Consider the following 13,649-nt stretch of genomic DNA (forward strand, 5'->3'; position numbering starts at 1 on the left):
TTAGCATCTTGGCTTCTAAATGGTCCAATTTCAAAATAGGCTACCCACTAATGAAGGATAAAGCCTGGTAGTAGTGGGTGGACGAGCTCGAGCCCATCTGGAAGCAAAAGTGGATGGCTAATGGAATCTATGAGCTCATCATGCTTTCCAAGGTCACCATTATAGCCAAGTCCGAGTTTCTGACCACATCTCTCCTTTTTTGGAACAATGGGACCAATACATTTGACTTTAGAATGGATTGCATGTCTCCCATAGTCCTCGATATGGCTCAAGTCTTCGGGCTAAAGCCCTCGGGCAGGTGCGTGGATGTCACCCACGATTGGTCTCCACCTTTTTGCCTAAATGCTGAAAGCTCGGGCACCTATGAGCCCATTACTCGACTAGAATACAACCTCTCGACCTTCAAAAGCTATGAGATGTCCTTCGTGGGCTTCATCCCATTTACAAAGAAAACCTCCAGCCTACCCTCCTCCACTGCAGATAGGGCTCAGGAACACATGTACTTCCTTCTATACTGGTTGAACCAACATGTGTTCCCAAATAAATCTAAATGAGTGAAGCTAGATTGGATCCCACTGGTGGATGCCTTACACTCCTTTGATGATGTAGCCATGGGGCCCTTCTTTCTCGCACACTTCTACCATCTTCTCTACGAGATAACCAGAGATGAACATCTCTACTCTGTTGCTATCTTTAAAGCCATTGTGAACTCTATACGTTTGCGGTTATGTTCTTTGCAGATTCCGCTTTCTACTGCAAATGGACCTATTTTTCAAGAATGGAGAATTCCTATGTAGTTCTCCTTTTGGGTGCTGGTTGTTGGGTTGGGTTGTAAGCTGTTTTTTACATCCTCCTACCTTTTTTATTTGTTTTTAACTTGGCCCTTGTTGCCATTGTTGTGTAGTAGTTTGTTGCTTCTTTTGGTTCTCTTTTAATACAATCATTCATTTACCCAAAAAAAAAGTTCCCGCACCTTGAAAATTCCTTGATGAAATGGCTAAGGCACTGGACTGAGGTGTCTGTGGCCCAGTTGTAGATGAAGTGGGCTGATTGACGGCAAGAACCTTTGTGATTGATTGTTGTGTAATTTCATTTTGTTGTATGCGACAGTAAGAGAAGAAGAAAAATGGTAATGTTGAGACACAAAATTTGTAGATTATATTTTGTAAATTACATGATATGTAAGTAGAAAATTAGATTATTATTTAAGTGTTAATTAATGTGCTTATTTTTTATTAATGACGTATGATTTAATTTGTAAATTTAGTCTATAAATTTAGTAGCATTAATCGGAAAAAAAATTCTAGAACCAAAGAGAAAAACTTACACAAATAATACGGTGCGTAATACATACCCAGAAGAGTGATACCCATCAGACGCTTATATGCTTTTTACCTTACTCCAATTAGCCACCGATTGACTCGTTTTCTGAAAAGAATATGGATGACTATTGTTACTTTTTCTTGGAATGAAGTTTGAACAAAAAAAAAAAAAACTATACAATAAAAAAAACAAAAGAGAAACCGGAGGGAGTAGAAACCAAGAAGAAAATAAATAAATAAACATTTTTATTCAACTAATGACCATTGAAGTCTCCGAACACACTAAACGCGTAATTGACATTTGCATCTCTTGCAAGAATTGCTGGACGTTCACCTATTAGTTGCTTGTAATATAGTTTGATTCTTCTGTCCAAGAGGGTAGTGAATCTAGTGATTTTCTAATTGCTCGATGGGTCTTATTAGATCAGCTCAGAGTGAAGGAGCCTCCTCCTCCACTAGTACTTCTTCTCCATGCAGTTATCATGTGTTCTTGAGTTTTAGAGGCGAAGACACTCGCAAGACTTTTACTGATCATCTCTATACAGCATTTGTAAACGCAGGCTTTCTCACATTTCGCGATGATGATGAACTTGAGAGAGGAACAGATATCAAGCAAGAGTTGCAGAAAATTATCCAACAGTCACGAAGTTCGGTAATTGTGCTTTCAAAAGACTATGCGTCATCCAGATGGTGCCTTGATGAGCTTGTGATGATCCTAGAACGCAATAGGACATCGGACCATGTAGTTTTGCCAGTCTTCTATGACATCGACCCACCTCAGGTGAGAAAGCAGGAGGGAAGTTTTGCGAAATCATTTGCAAGACATGAAAAAGATCGATCGTTGAAGGACAAGGTGAAGAACTGGAGGGCTGCACTTACTGAAGTTGCAGATCTAGCAGGGATGGTCTTACAGCATCAAGCTGATGGGTAATTATATTAATTTCATTTATTACAATTGATGCATATTCATCTGACTGACATTTGATTAGATTTCTATCTGTATTATTATTACCTGGTAAATTCTGTTGATTTATCTGCCGTCTCTCTTTATGTATTGTCAACGTATTCTGATTGGAAATTTGATAATTTTGTGGGCTTTTACTGATCATGTCTAATTAATTTTGATTTCTCCCAATTTGTTCCATAAATACTAGTATAGTACCAACTAAAGTTTTGTTTCAAAACTTACCAGATTTCATGGACTATTTGTGTACTTGTAGTCTTGTATATTGTTTGTTATATCTTATATGCATCCCTAAGCATAATGGGAAGAGGGGAGAACAACAGAAAGTTGCCCATAAGATTGTAAACAGTTTTCACAAAGTTTGATTTTACATCTTAGTTATGTTTGAATTAATCATGATGTATTTGATTTATTTTCCATTTTCATTGCAACTTTATAGGCACGAGTCAAAATTTATCAAGAAAATTGTTAAAGTGATTGAAGGCAAACTAAGTCGTACGCCCATAAGTGTTGCTCCACACTTAATTGGAATCCATTCTCAAGTCCAAAACATTAACTTATGGCTACAGGATGGATCAACTGATCCTGACATACTTATCATATATGGGATGCGTGGAATGGGAAAGACAACCATTGCAAAATGTGTTTATAATTCAAACTATAAAAGATTTCAAGGAACCAGTTTCCTTGAGAATATAAGAGAAATTTCAGGGCAGCCGAATGGTTTAGTTCAGATACAAAAGCAGCTTCTTTATGATGTTTTGAATGGCAAAAAAGTAAAAATACACAGTATTAGTGAGGGAGTAATTAAGATTGAAGATGCTATCAGCTCTAGAAAAGTTCTTCTTGTTCTAGATGATGTGGATCATATGGACCAGTTAGATGCGGTTCTTCGGATGCAAGGTCAGCTTTATCCGGGAAGTAAAATCATCATTACAACTAGCAATGCAGTGTTGCTAAAAGCTCGGCACCATGCCATTAAGGTTCATAACGTTCAAAGTTTTGACAGAAGCGAATCACTGGAGCTCTTTAGTTGGCATGCGTTTGGGCAAGACTATCCCATAGAAGATTACTTGGAACTTTCAGAAAGAGTAGTACACCTCAGTGGAGGACTTCCATTAGCTCTGAAAATTTTGGGTTCTTCTTTATCCGGGCAAAGTACACTTGTATGGGAGAGTGCATTAAACAAGTTGAAAGCTATTCCAAATGGTGAAATCTTGAATAAACTCAGAATAAGCTATGACTCTTTACAAGATGACCATGATAAAAGTTTATTTCTTCACATTGCATGTTTCTTTATTGGAATGGAGAAAGATGTGATTGTTAGAATACTAGATAGCTGTGATTTCTACACGGTTGTTGGCATTCAAAATCTCATGGATAGATGTTTGGTGACAATTGATGAATATAACAAGGTTAAGATGCATCACATGGTTCGGGAAATGGGAAGAGGTATTGTTGGGTTAGAGTCAAAGGAGCCTTGCAAACGTAGTAGATTGTGGAACCATAAGGATTCGTTCAAAGTATTGACACAAAAGAATGTAAGAAATTTATGAATTACGTGTTTTTAATTTTATAAATTTCTTACGTGTTTTTAGTTGTGTACATCTGCAATGTTTGTTAACTTATCCAGATTAATGTCTTCTTTTTGTTTTTTCTTTTTAGGGAACACAAACAATTGAAGGTCTTGTGCTGAACATGGAAATGCATCCTGCACACACCCTTTCAAGAAATTCAAATGAGGTAGTTTTGGAAACCAGTGCATTCGTGAGAATGCATAAACTAAGACTACTCCAGCTTATTCATGTACAACTCAACGGATCGTTTCAAGAGTTTCCTACAGGGATAAGATGGTTGTGTTGGCATGGATTTCCTTTTAATTCTTTACCCAATGACTTTCCTTCAGAAAGCCTAGTTGTTCTTGAAGTGTGCTATAGTAGCTTGAAACAAGTCTGGGAAGGAGAAAAGGTATGTCACCCTAGAGAGTATATCTCTTTACTTTCTTTAGTTTTAATTTTAGAGCTTTCAATGATTATATATTTGTTATATATTTACAGAATTTGACTCCCTCTCGTTATTCCTGGTTTTTTTGGATTTCTTGACAGTTTCTTCCATCATTGAAGATCCTAAATATCAGCCATTCCCATTGCCTTACCCAAACCCCTGACTTTTCACACGTCCCCAATCTGGAGAGTTTGATTCTTAAAGATTGTGCAAGCTTGGTTGATGTCAAATCCATTGGAAACCTAGACAGACTTGTTCATTTGAATATGGAAGATTGCAAAAACATTAGGAAGCTTCCAAAGAACATTTCTACACTAAAATCCCTTGAAACGCTCATCATATCTGGTTGCTCAAACCTTATTGAGTTTCCAAAGGAAATGAGTAAAATGGAATCTCTGAAAGTGCTCAAAGGAGATGGAGTTTCAATACATACCATCTCAGAGGTCAACTTACAACCAAGAAAAAATCCAGAAATGTTTTGGGCTTCATATGTGCCATGCAATTTAGTAGATTTAAGTCTTAGTGGCTGCAATCTTTCCAATGATGATTTTCCTGGGGATTTCAGTAACCTTCAATCATTGCAAAAGCTAAATCTAAGCTGCAATCCAATTTCCACTCTACCAGATTGCATCAAAGGTCTTAAGAGACTCGACGAACTCTCTTTTTCTCAGTGTACGAGTCTCAAATTGCTTGCAGGGCTTCCAACTATCAGAGAACTGATAGTGAATGGTTGCCCGTCATTGGAAAAAGTAAAATTTCAATCAATGTCGTTCCAACCAAAAATCATCTTAGATGAATCCAACTGCAAGCTATTTGAGATTGACTCATACTTCAAGTTAGAATCAATAGAAAATGTTGATGTACGTATGATCAACCTTTTGAGCTTGAACAACTTGAAATCCACAGAAACAATTATGTTGGACAGTACCCTGCACGTGTTCAAACGTGTGATGAAGAGGAAGATGCATCCCATCCAGGTCCCTCTCTCTCTCTCTCTTTCACACACACACACACACACACACACACACAACATTCATTCATTTGAGAGAAGAGCATCATGTCACCGTGAAAAAACTTGACACAACATTCATTCATTTGAGAGAAGAGCATCATGTCACCGTGAAAAAAACTTGACAACAGTCACTAACATTAGTTGCACAAAACAAGGTGAGTAAAGCCGCAACATGTCTTTTACATGCCTAATTATTAGCGACTTATAGCCCTTTTACCTACCTCATTATGTACAACTAACATTAGTGATTCAATGATTATACAAAGTGCATATGGACCCATCCCATGCACGAAATCTTTCTCCACAAGATTAATTGAGTAGTTATTGTCTGTATACAAAATTAGTTCACTAATATAGATCATTTCCATGGCACAGGGATTGTATGAATATGGTGTATTCAGCGTATTTCTTGTTGGTAATGAGGTTCCAGGCCTGTTCAGTCATAGAAGTACAACAAAGTCGTCATTGTCTATAACTGTGCCTTTCCGTCTTGAAGAAAGGATTAAAGGCTTCAACTTCTTCTCTGTCTATGCAAAGCCTAACACTTGTTCTCCTAAGATCGATGTGAACACAGATTTACCCAACCCAATAGTCACTGTAGTGAAGATTGGCTGTGTAAATAGAAAGGACCTGACCTGGATCTATGGCCCATCATTCTTTGGTGTCCCAGGTGATGGAGAAGACGTGATATGGTTAAGTCATTGGAGGTTTAGGGGGCAATTAGACGAGGGTGATGAGGTGACTGTTTCAGTATATACGCGATCTGAGTTTCAGGTAAAAGAGTGCGGCATTGAGCTTGTGTACGAGATGAATAACCAAGGGACTGCCATTTATCCATGTATCAGTGCGGGAGACTGGGCAGTTTCTGATGAGGTGACCTCTGGCACATACTTCCTCAGCAATCGATATGAAGAAATCGATGTGTATGGGTCGGCATGGTTTAGCGACATCATTAAGACAGGTACATGTTCTTTTGGAGATGATTTATGCATACTTTTTTCTTCTTGCACACATCTATTTACACTTAACGTTTAGATTGAATAAATTAAAAAAAAAAAAAAAAAAAAAAAGAAGAAGTATGCATATAATGTGTGCAAATTATTTTCCTGTTTTTCATCCCCTTTGATTACTCTAGATCACAATTATTAGTGGATGAATATTTAGGCCGTTGATAAAGTTGTGAAATTGATCAACACATTAATTTCTAGAATTTTCCTCTGATGTGACGTAATCAGTTTTCTTGTGTTTGGTAAGGTGTAGGATTTTCTCATATCTTATTATCATCTTCTTTTCTCCTCTCTCGTTCTCTCACATCTTTCTTTTCGTCTTTTTTTTTTATATAAAATTTTAAAACAAGATATTGATGTGCCTTACTTGTAACTGTTTAAATAGGGAAGAATAAAAGGAGAGAGAGATTAGAAGATGAGGGATTCCTACTCCGATTGGTAGAGCAACCGAGGAACCGCAGTATTGTCGGTCGCATAAATCGGATGCCAAGAATCTTGATAGTGTTCTGTAGCCTTTCCTTCTCTCTTTTCTCTCTTGAAAGTTTCTTGCTGTCAGAGAAGGGACAGGCCCTAATTCCCGATGTTCAGTTACTTCCAAGAGTCTCCGCCGTGTTCAATAGTTTACGTCTCTTGATATATATCTATATTTGTATGTTGATGTGGCGATTTATTTTCTGAATTTGCCCTAATTAAAATTACGTTTTTAAACTTTTTTTTTTAATAAAATAAGTTCATGAATTCTTTAAAAACTCATAATTTTAACCTTATTATGATATTACTAGTTATTTATTTAATTTTTTGTAAACTTAAGTCATATAACACATTTTAGAAGGTAATAGTCATTTTTTGTATGTAAGGCCTTAAAGTTGCGTATAAGTTGTAAAATCTAATTTGCCATCCTAAATTAACTCCATACATTATTTTCTCAAAAAATAATAATTCCCTAAACAACTACTAGTCTACCATCTAAAGTGCATCACATAAAAGTCACGCAATTTAAATTAATGAAAAATTGAATAGAATAGCTTCGAATCTAATATTAAAGATGTAGTTGGCAGATTTTATTATTTTAAATACTGATTTTAAAAGCCACTTAGTACTATGGTGTATTCCTCATCACTTGTAAGTGAGAGGTCTTAGGTTTGATTCTCGCCAAAGGCGAATTTGAACCACATTATTGCTAGCACATTGTAAGGCTATGTCCACCCTCTCGCCGATAATATCGTTTGTTCAAAAAAAAAAACTTAATTTTCATTCAGGTGATAATTTAGCATCTAAGTCAACATGCTACTCATTTCTAAAGCTACATTAATAAAATCATCTTTGTTAATCAAAAGAGGGTGAAAAGATATATTTGTCTTCTATCATAACAAAAAGAGTTAATTACAAAAAACTACCTCAAGTATGGGTCAAATGACACTTTCATACCTCATCTTTTAAAATTGACAATGTCATACCTCATCTTACGAATTTGTGTCAATGTTATACCTTCCGTTAGCTTGGCCGTTTATTTCTCAGTTAAATGCTGACGTGGCTTGATCCGGGACCCATTTTTATTAAAAAATTAATAAAAAATTTATTAAAAACAAAAAAAATCATTTAATATTATTTAAATATTAAAATAATAAAGACCCTTTTTTTTTCCTTCTCTCTTCTTCTTCTTCCCTCTTCTTCTTCTTCTTCTTCTTCTTCTTCTTCTTCTTCTTCTGCAGGGGGACGAACTGGGTTGTTTTTTTTTTTTTTTTTTCTTTCTTCTCTCTTCTTCTTCTTCCCTCTTCTTCCCTCCTCTCTTCTTCTTCTTCTTCTTCTTCTGCAGGGGGACGAACTGGGTTGTTTTTTTTTTTTTTTTCTTCTCTCTTCTTCTTCTTCCCTCTTCTTCCCTCTTCTGCAAGGGGACGAACTGGGTTGTTTGTTTGTTTTTTTTTTTTTCTTCTCTCTTCTTCTTCTTCTTCCCTCTTCTTCCCTCTTCTTCTTCTTCTTCTTCTTCTTCTTCTTCTTCTTCTGCAGGGGGACGAACTGGGTTGTTGTTTTTTTTTTTTTTTCCTTCTCTCTTCTTCTTCTTCTTCTACTTCTTCTTCTGCAAGGGACGAACTGGGTTTCCCATTGCTTTTTTTTTTTTGTTTTTTTTGTTTTTGTGTTGCCTTCTTCTTCCTCCTCCTTTCGTTGCAGGGGGTTGAGTTTGTGGTAGGTAGAGGGGGGATGAACTGGGTTTGGTTTGGTTTGGGTTTTTTTTTTTTTTTTTTTTTCTCTTCTTCTTCTTCTTTCTCCTTCTTCTTTTCTGGGTTGCTGGATTGCAGGAAGATGATGAGGAAGAGAGAGGGGGGAGATGCACGAAAGGAGAGGGAAGATGATGGATAATTTTTTTTTTTTATGTACTTTTTTTATTATTATTTTAATATTTAAATAATATTAAATGATTTTTTTTTTGTTTTTAATAATTTTTTTATTAATTTTTTAATAAAAATGGGTCCCGGATCAAGCCACGTCAGCATTTAACTGAGAAATAAACGGCCAAACTAACGGAAGGTATAACATTGACACAAATTCGTAAGATGAGGTATGACATTGTCAATTTTAAAAGATGAGGTATGAAAGTGTCATTTGACCTATACTTGAGGTAGTTTTTTGTAATTAACCCTAACAAAAAAGTTAAAGACAATAATGTAATTTCGTAAGATAAAATTTTGTTGTTTTTTTAAGCCTCACCTACATGTAATGTTATCATCTCTAATTTAAATAATGAAAAGACAAAAAAAATGTGAAACTTTCAATATTCCTACAATGCTCTCATTGTTGTAGCCTATGTTATCTGACAGTATTAAAGGGGGGCGGCAAGGGAAAAGAGAGTGAGAGAGATGTGTTTGTAGAATTGTAGGAGAATATGTGTTGTTATCTCTCCTATATTGTGCCTTTATTTATAGTAATAAAAGGAGAGAAGATATTCCTTCATCCCTAAGGAATACAAGTCCATATAGGAAAGGATAACTAGAATCTAATCCAATCTAGGATTTACACAATCATACTTAAACTAGGAAAGTTTACAACACTCCCCCTTGAGTGTGTAAATACTCAAGGTAGATTCATCATCATGCAGAAGTTGAGGAAGTTGACTCGTCGACACTTTTAAGGAGCAACGCTTGTTCTCAATAAGGTAGGAACTTGCATAAGTAAGTAAGTCTCACTAAGAAACCCTAAGGCTATGGCAAAAACCCGAGTAGGGACAAAATCCATAGTCTAAGGAAAAATGCGTGAGAGATGAAAAAGTTAAAAGAAACGTCTATGGGACGTCATCAGGGATATGACCAACCCAAGGTGGGTGCCTCGTTAAAACCTAGTTAGGTAGCAAAAACCCAGTGGGAAAAATGCTCCTAATCGTATGGAAAAAAAAGTAAATTAAGGTCAAGCAAGTATCTTCAGAATACTCCCCCTGAGTTTGACACAATTCCAAAGAGAAATAGCAATGTTACAACTCAGAAAGTTTACGTATACCAATTCCATGAAAAAGTTTATAAAATGTTGTCTTCGGCAGTAATTTGGTGAAGAGGTCGGCCAAATTGTCTTGTGAACGGATTTGCGTGACTTCAATCTTCCGATGCTCTTGTTGTTGATGTAAAAAGAAGAACTTCAACGCAATGTGCTTCGTGTTGTTTCCTTTAATGTAACCCTTCTTGAGTTGTTCGATGCATTATGCGTTGTCTTCAAAGATCGTCGACGGGATAAAGATCGCAGGAGCTTTGAATATGGCCCATTACTGCTTTCAACCAAAAGCATTCCCGAGTTGCTTCATGTAAGGTGAGAATTTCAGCATGGTTAGACGAAGTGGCAACTAAGTTTTGTTTAGTTGACCCTCAAGAGATTGCGGTGCCTCAAATGGTAAAGACATAACACATTTGAGAACGCGCCTTGTGCGGATCAGATAAGTATCCTGCATCCAATAAGGTGAGAATTGACTCGAGAAGTAGAGGGTGCGCCATCACTCGAGGATCTGCAGGGACAGAACAAACCCAAATCCATAATACCTTTAAGGTAATGGAAGATGTCTTTCACGCCAGTCCAGTGTCTGCGTGTAGGTGCATTATTGTATCTTGCCAAAAGATTAACAGAGAAGAAGATGTCGGGTCTAGTACATTGAGCTAAATACAATAAAGCGCATATTGCACTTAGATAAGGAACTTCAGGCTCCAAAATCTCTTCATCATCCTTCTTTGGACGGAAGAGATCTCATTTTGTATCTAGTGATCGAACGACTATAGGAATACTCGAAGGTTTTGCTTTATTCGCATTAAAGTAGCGCAACACCTTCTGGGTGTAGTTCAATTGATGTACTAGGACTCCATCTGAACAATGCTCTATCTAGAGATCGAGACAGGATCGAGTCTCACCTAGATTTTTCATCTCAAATTCCGACTTCAGGTGCACGGTAATTCTCTCGAGCTTTTGAGGAGTTCCGATGAGATTCATGTCATCGACATATACTGCAACAATCGCACATCCGAAATGTGACTTCTTAAAGAACACATAAAGGCATATTTTGTTGTTCACATATCCATGACTAGTCAAATACTCACTCAGGCGGTTATACCACATTCTTCTGGATTGCTTCAAACCGTAGAGTGAACGCCTTAGCTGAATTGAGAACGTGTTCTGGGGTTTGGAAATGTTTGACCCAGTCAATTTAAGTCCTTCGGGAACTTTCATATAAATTTCCGTATCAAGATCCCCATAGAGATACGTAGTTACTATGTCTATCAGTTGTATACTCAACTGTTCGGAAACTACAAAACTGATAAGGTAACGAAAAGTAATCACATCCATAACAGGTGAATAAGTTTCGTCATAGTCAATCCCGGGTCGTTGTAAGAGTCCTTGTGCAACAAGACGATCTTTGTGACGCATAATTTCGTTCTTCTCATTAAGACTTTGAACGAAAACCTACTTGTGGCCAATAGGCTTCATATGTGGAGGAGTAGAAGATACAGGTCCAAACACCTTACATTTCGCAAGCGAATCGAGTTCAACTTAGATTGCTTGTTTCTAATTTGACTAATCATATCTACGTCAACATTCATGAACAGAACGCGGTTTAATGTCATTGCTCAACATGATCTCAGTAGCTATTGCAAATGCTAATGCATCGTCAACAATCATCTCATTTCTACGCCACACATCATCTAAGCAAGCATAATATACCGAAATTTCACGATTCTCGGGAGGAGGATTTGTCTCTTCAAGGACATTTCCATAATCTAGAATTTCCTCATGGGTTAGATAGAATGAGTAAGCGATAGTTGGATTCATGGTAAGCTCTTTAGGACCTTATGCCGTGGATTTCCTCTTCCGGGGGCGTGAATCATTTGAACCAAAAAGTCTGCCATGCTTTTGTGTAGGAGCAGATGATTGGCTAGCCACTAATGTGTGTGGATCACCAAGATTGGCATCTCGGGCTTCCAGGAGAGCAGTCCATCGTACATTTGGTACATCCATCTTTGCAGCCGTATTTGCAGCTAGAATATGTGATCTTGTCATGTACGCTAAATCAGTGAAAACATCTGGCATGCTTTGAGTTATGCTCTGAAGATCTAATATGCGTTGCACTTCAATTTCAGATTGAGCAGTGCGGGATCTAAATGAGACAAAATAGGAGTCGTCCAAGATAATTTGCGTCATTCTTCAAAAATGTTGACGTTCTTATCTCCCCTTAATGACCGAAAGACTGTGTCTTAGAAGTGACAATCCGCAAAACGAGCAGTAAATAGATTGCCTGTCAAAGGCTGTAAATAACGAATAATTGAAGGAGAATCATATCCGACATAGATTCTCATCCTTCACTGATGCCCCATTTTTGTACGTAAGGGCGGCGAGATCGGCACATATACCACACAACCAAAAACACGCAGATGCGATATGTCGGGTTCGTATCTGGTGACCAAATGAAGGGCACTAAATGGTTGTGTCGCAACAGGCCTCAAGCGGACCAACTTTGCTCCGTGCAATATTGCATGACCTTAAGCAGCGATTGAGAGCTTGGTACGTATAACTAACGATCGAGCAATCATTTGTAAATGTTTAATGAAAGCTTCTGCCAAGTCATTCTGGGTGTGAACATAGGGTACAGGATGTTCAACTGCAACCTCAACCGACATGCAATAGTCATCAAACGTTTTAGATGTGAATTCTCCAGCATTATCCAATCGTATAGATTTGTTCAGATAATCAGGGTAGTGAGCCCTGAGCCTGATAACCTGAGCCAACAGTTTGGAGAATGCATCATTCCTTGTGGACAACTAGCACATGTGTGACCAACATGTGGAAGCGTCAACCAAAACTATAAAATATCTAAATGGTCCGCAAGGAAGGTGAATCGGTCCACAATTGTCCCCCTGAATCTGTTGTAGAAAAATGGGAGGATTTGATCGAATCTTGTCATAACAAGGCTTAGCAATAAGTTTTCCTATAGAACATGTTTAACATGCGATTCCGGGTTAGTGGATGCCCTTGTGATGATTTGAGGATTCGGCACATCGATATTCGTCCAGGATGTCCCAAACGATTATGCCAAAGTCTAATTTTGTGCGCGGTCCCAGTAGTATGGCTGGCCACATAGTGGCATTCTATGGAGTGTATGGTCGTAGCATACAGACCACTCGGGATACGCTCTATCTTCTCTAGAATAGACTTCTGGCCATATTCGTAGGAAGTTATGCATAGAAATTCAACTTCGTTTTCTACGTGGGTTTCAGCGTGGTAATTGTTATCTCTAATGTCCTTGAAACTTAGCAACGTTCTTTCGGAACGTGGAGAATAGAATGCCTCATCAATGGTCAAGATTGTACCATTGGACAACATTATACATGCCTTATCGTATCCTTCTATCAGGTTGGATGGGCCTGAGAGGGTTGTCAAAGGTGCATTCCTAGGTATGAACTTAGGGAAATAGATGCATTCACGCAAAACGATGTGCGTGGTTGCATTATCTGCCAGACAACTAACTTTTCCACTAGTCATACCTAGAATGAAAAATTAATTTTGAATCGGTCACATACATAAAAGTTCTTAAAACAAATATCAATTCAAAATAATTTCATTTATTCAAGGATGGTAATTAATTAAAACTTAATATCCAAAAAAAAAAAATCACCAACAAATAATCTAAACATAAAGGAAAATTGTTCAAAAATCAACCAAAAACAAAGGAGGGGTTCGGCCACTAGGTGGAATTTGGCCCCAATTGTCCTATTTCAACGAAAAAATAAATCTATGTCTAAGATTCTAATCTTCCATAGGGCTGGTATCCTCTTGAAAGTCAGAAACCTCCATCTTTATAGTCTCCAGTTCGTCCA

The 13,649-nt window shown here is 37.4% G+C and overlaps 1 protein-coding gene across 2 annotated transcripts; it reads left to right on the forward strand.

Annotated features, from left to right (window-relative positions):
- The first annotated feature begins 1,595 nt into the window (after positions 1 to 1,595).
- Positions 1,596 to 7,103, forward strand: LOC103949541 (disease resistance protein RUN1). 2 transcript variants are annotated; one of them, XM_009360658.3, is made up of 6 exons: positions 1,596 to 2,249; positions 2,726 to 3,827; positions 3,952 to 4,254; positions 4,392 to 5,267; positions 5,678 to 6,263; positions 6,695 to 7,103. In XM_009360658.3, exons 1-6 carry the CDS (start codon positions 1,732 to 1,734, stop codon positions 6,985 to 6,987), a joined length of 3,678 nt encoding a protein of 1,225 aa, XP_009358933.2. In that variant the 5' UTR covers positions 1,596 to 1,731; the 3' UTR covers positions 6,988 to 7,103. The 2 variants fall into 2 exon arrangements, with proteins under 2 accessions (XP_009358933.2, XP_048422233.1); XM_048566276.1 differs by having other exon boundaries at positions 6,700 to 6,833.
- Positions 7,104 to 13,649: the final 6,546 nt, after the last annotated feature.

The sequence above is a fragment of a genome, unplaced genomic scaffold, assembly GCF_019419815.1.
Source record: "Pyrus x bretschneideri cultivar Hongxiangsu unplaced genomic scaffold, Pyrus_bretschneideri_v1 Contig10, whole genome shotgun sequence".
In the NCBI taxonomy this organism is placed as follows: domain Eukaryota; kingdom Viridiplantae; phylum Streptophyta; class Magnoliopsida; order Rosales; family Rosaceae; genus Pyrus; species Pyrus x bretschneideri.

Excerpts from the sequence above, each read along its gene's own strand:
- LOC103949541 (XM_009360658.3), top strand. The coding sequence starts at position 1,732 with ATGGGTCTTATTAGATCAGCTCAGAGTGAAGGAGCCTCCTCCTCCACT. Across the intron at positions 4,255-4,391 it reads AAGTCTGGGAAGGAGAAAAG|TTTCTTCCATCATTGAAGAT; the intron begins GTATGTCACCCT and ends ATTTCTTGACAG. Across the intron at positions 5,268-5,677 it reads GGAAGATGCATCCCATCCAG|GGATTGTATGAATATGGTGT; the intron begins GTCCCTCTCTCT and ends TCCATGGCACAG.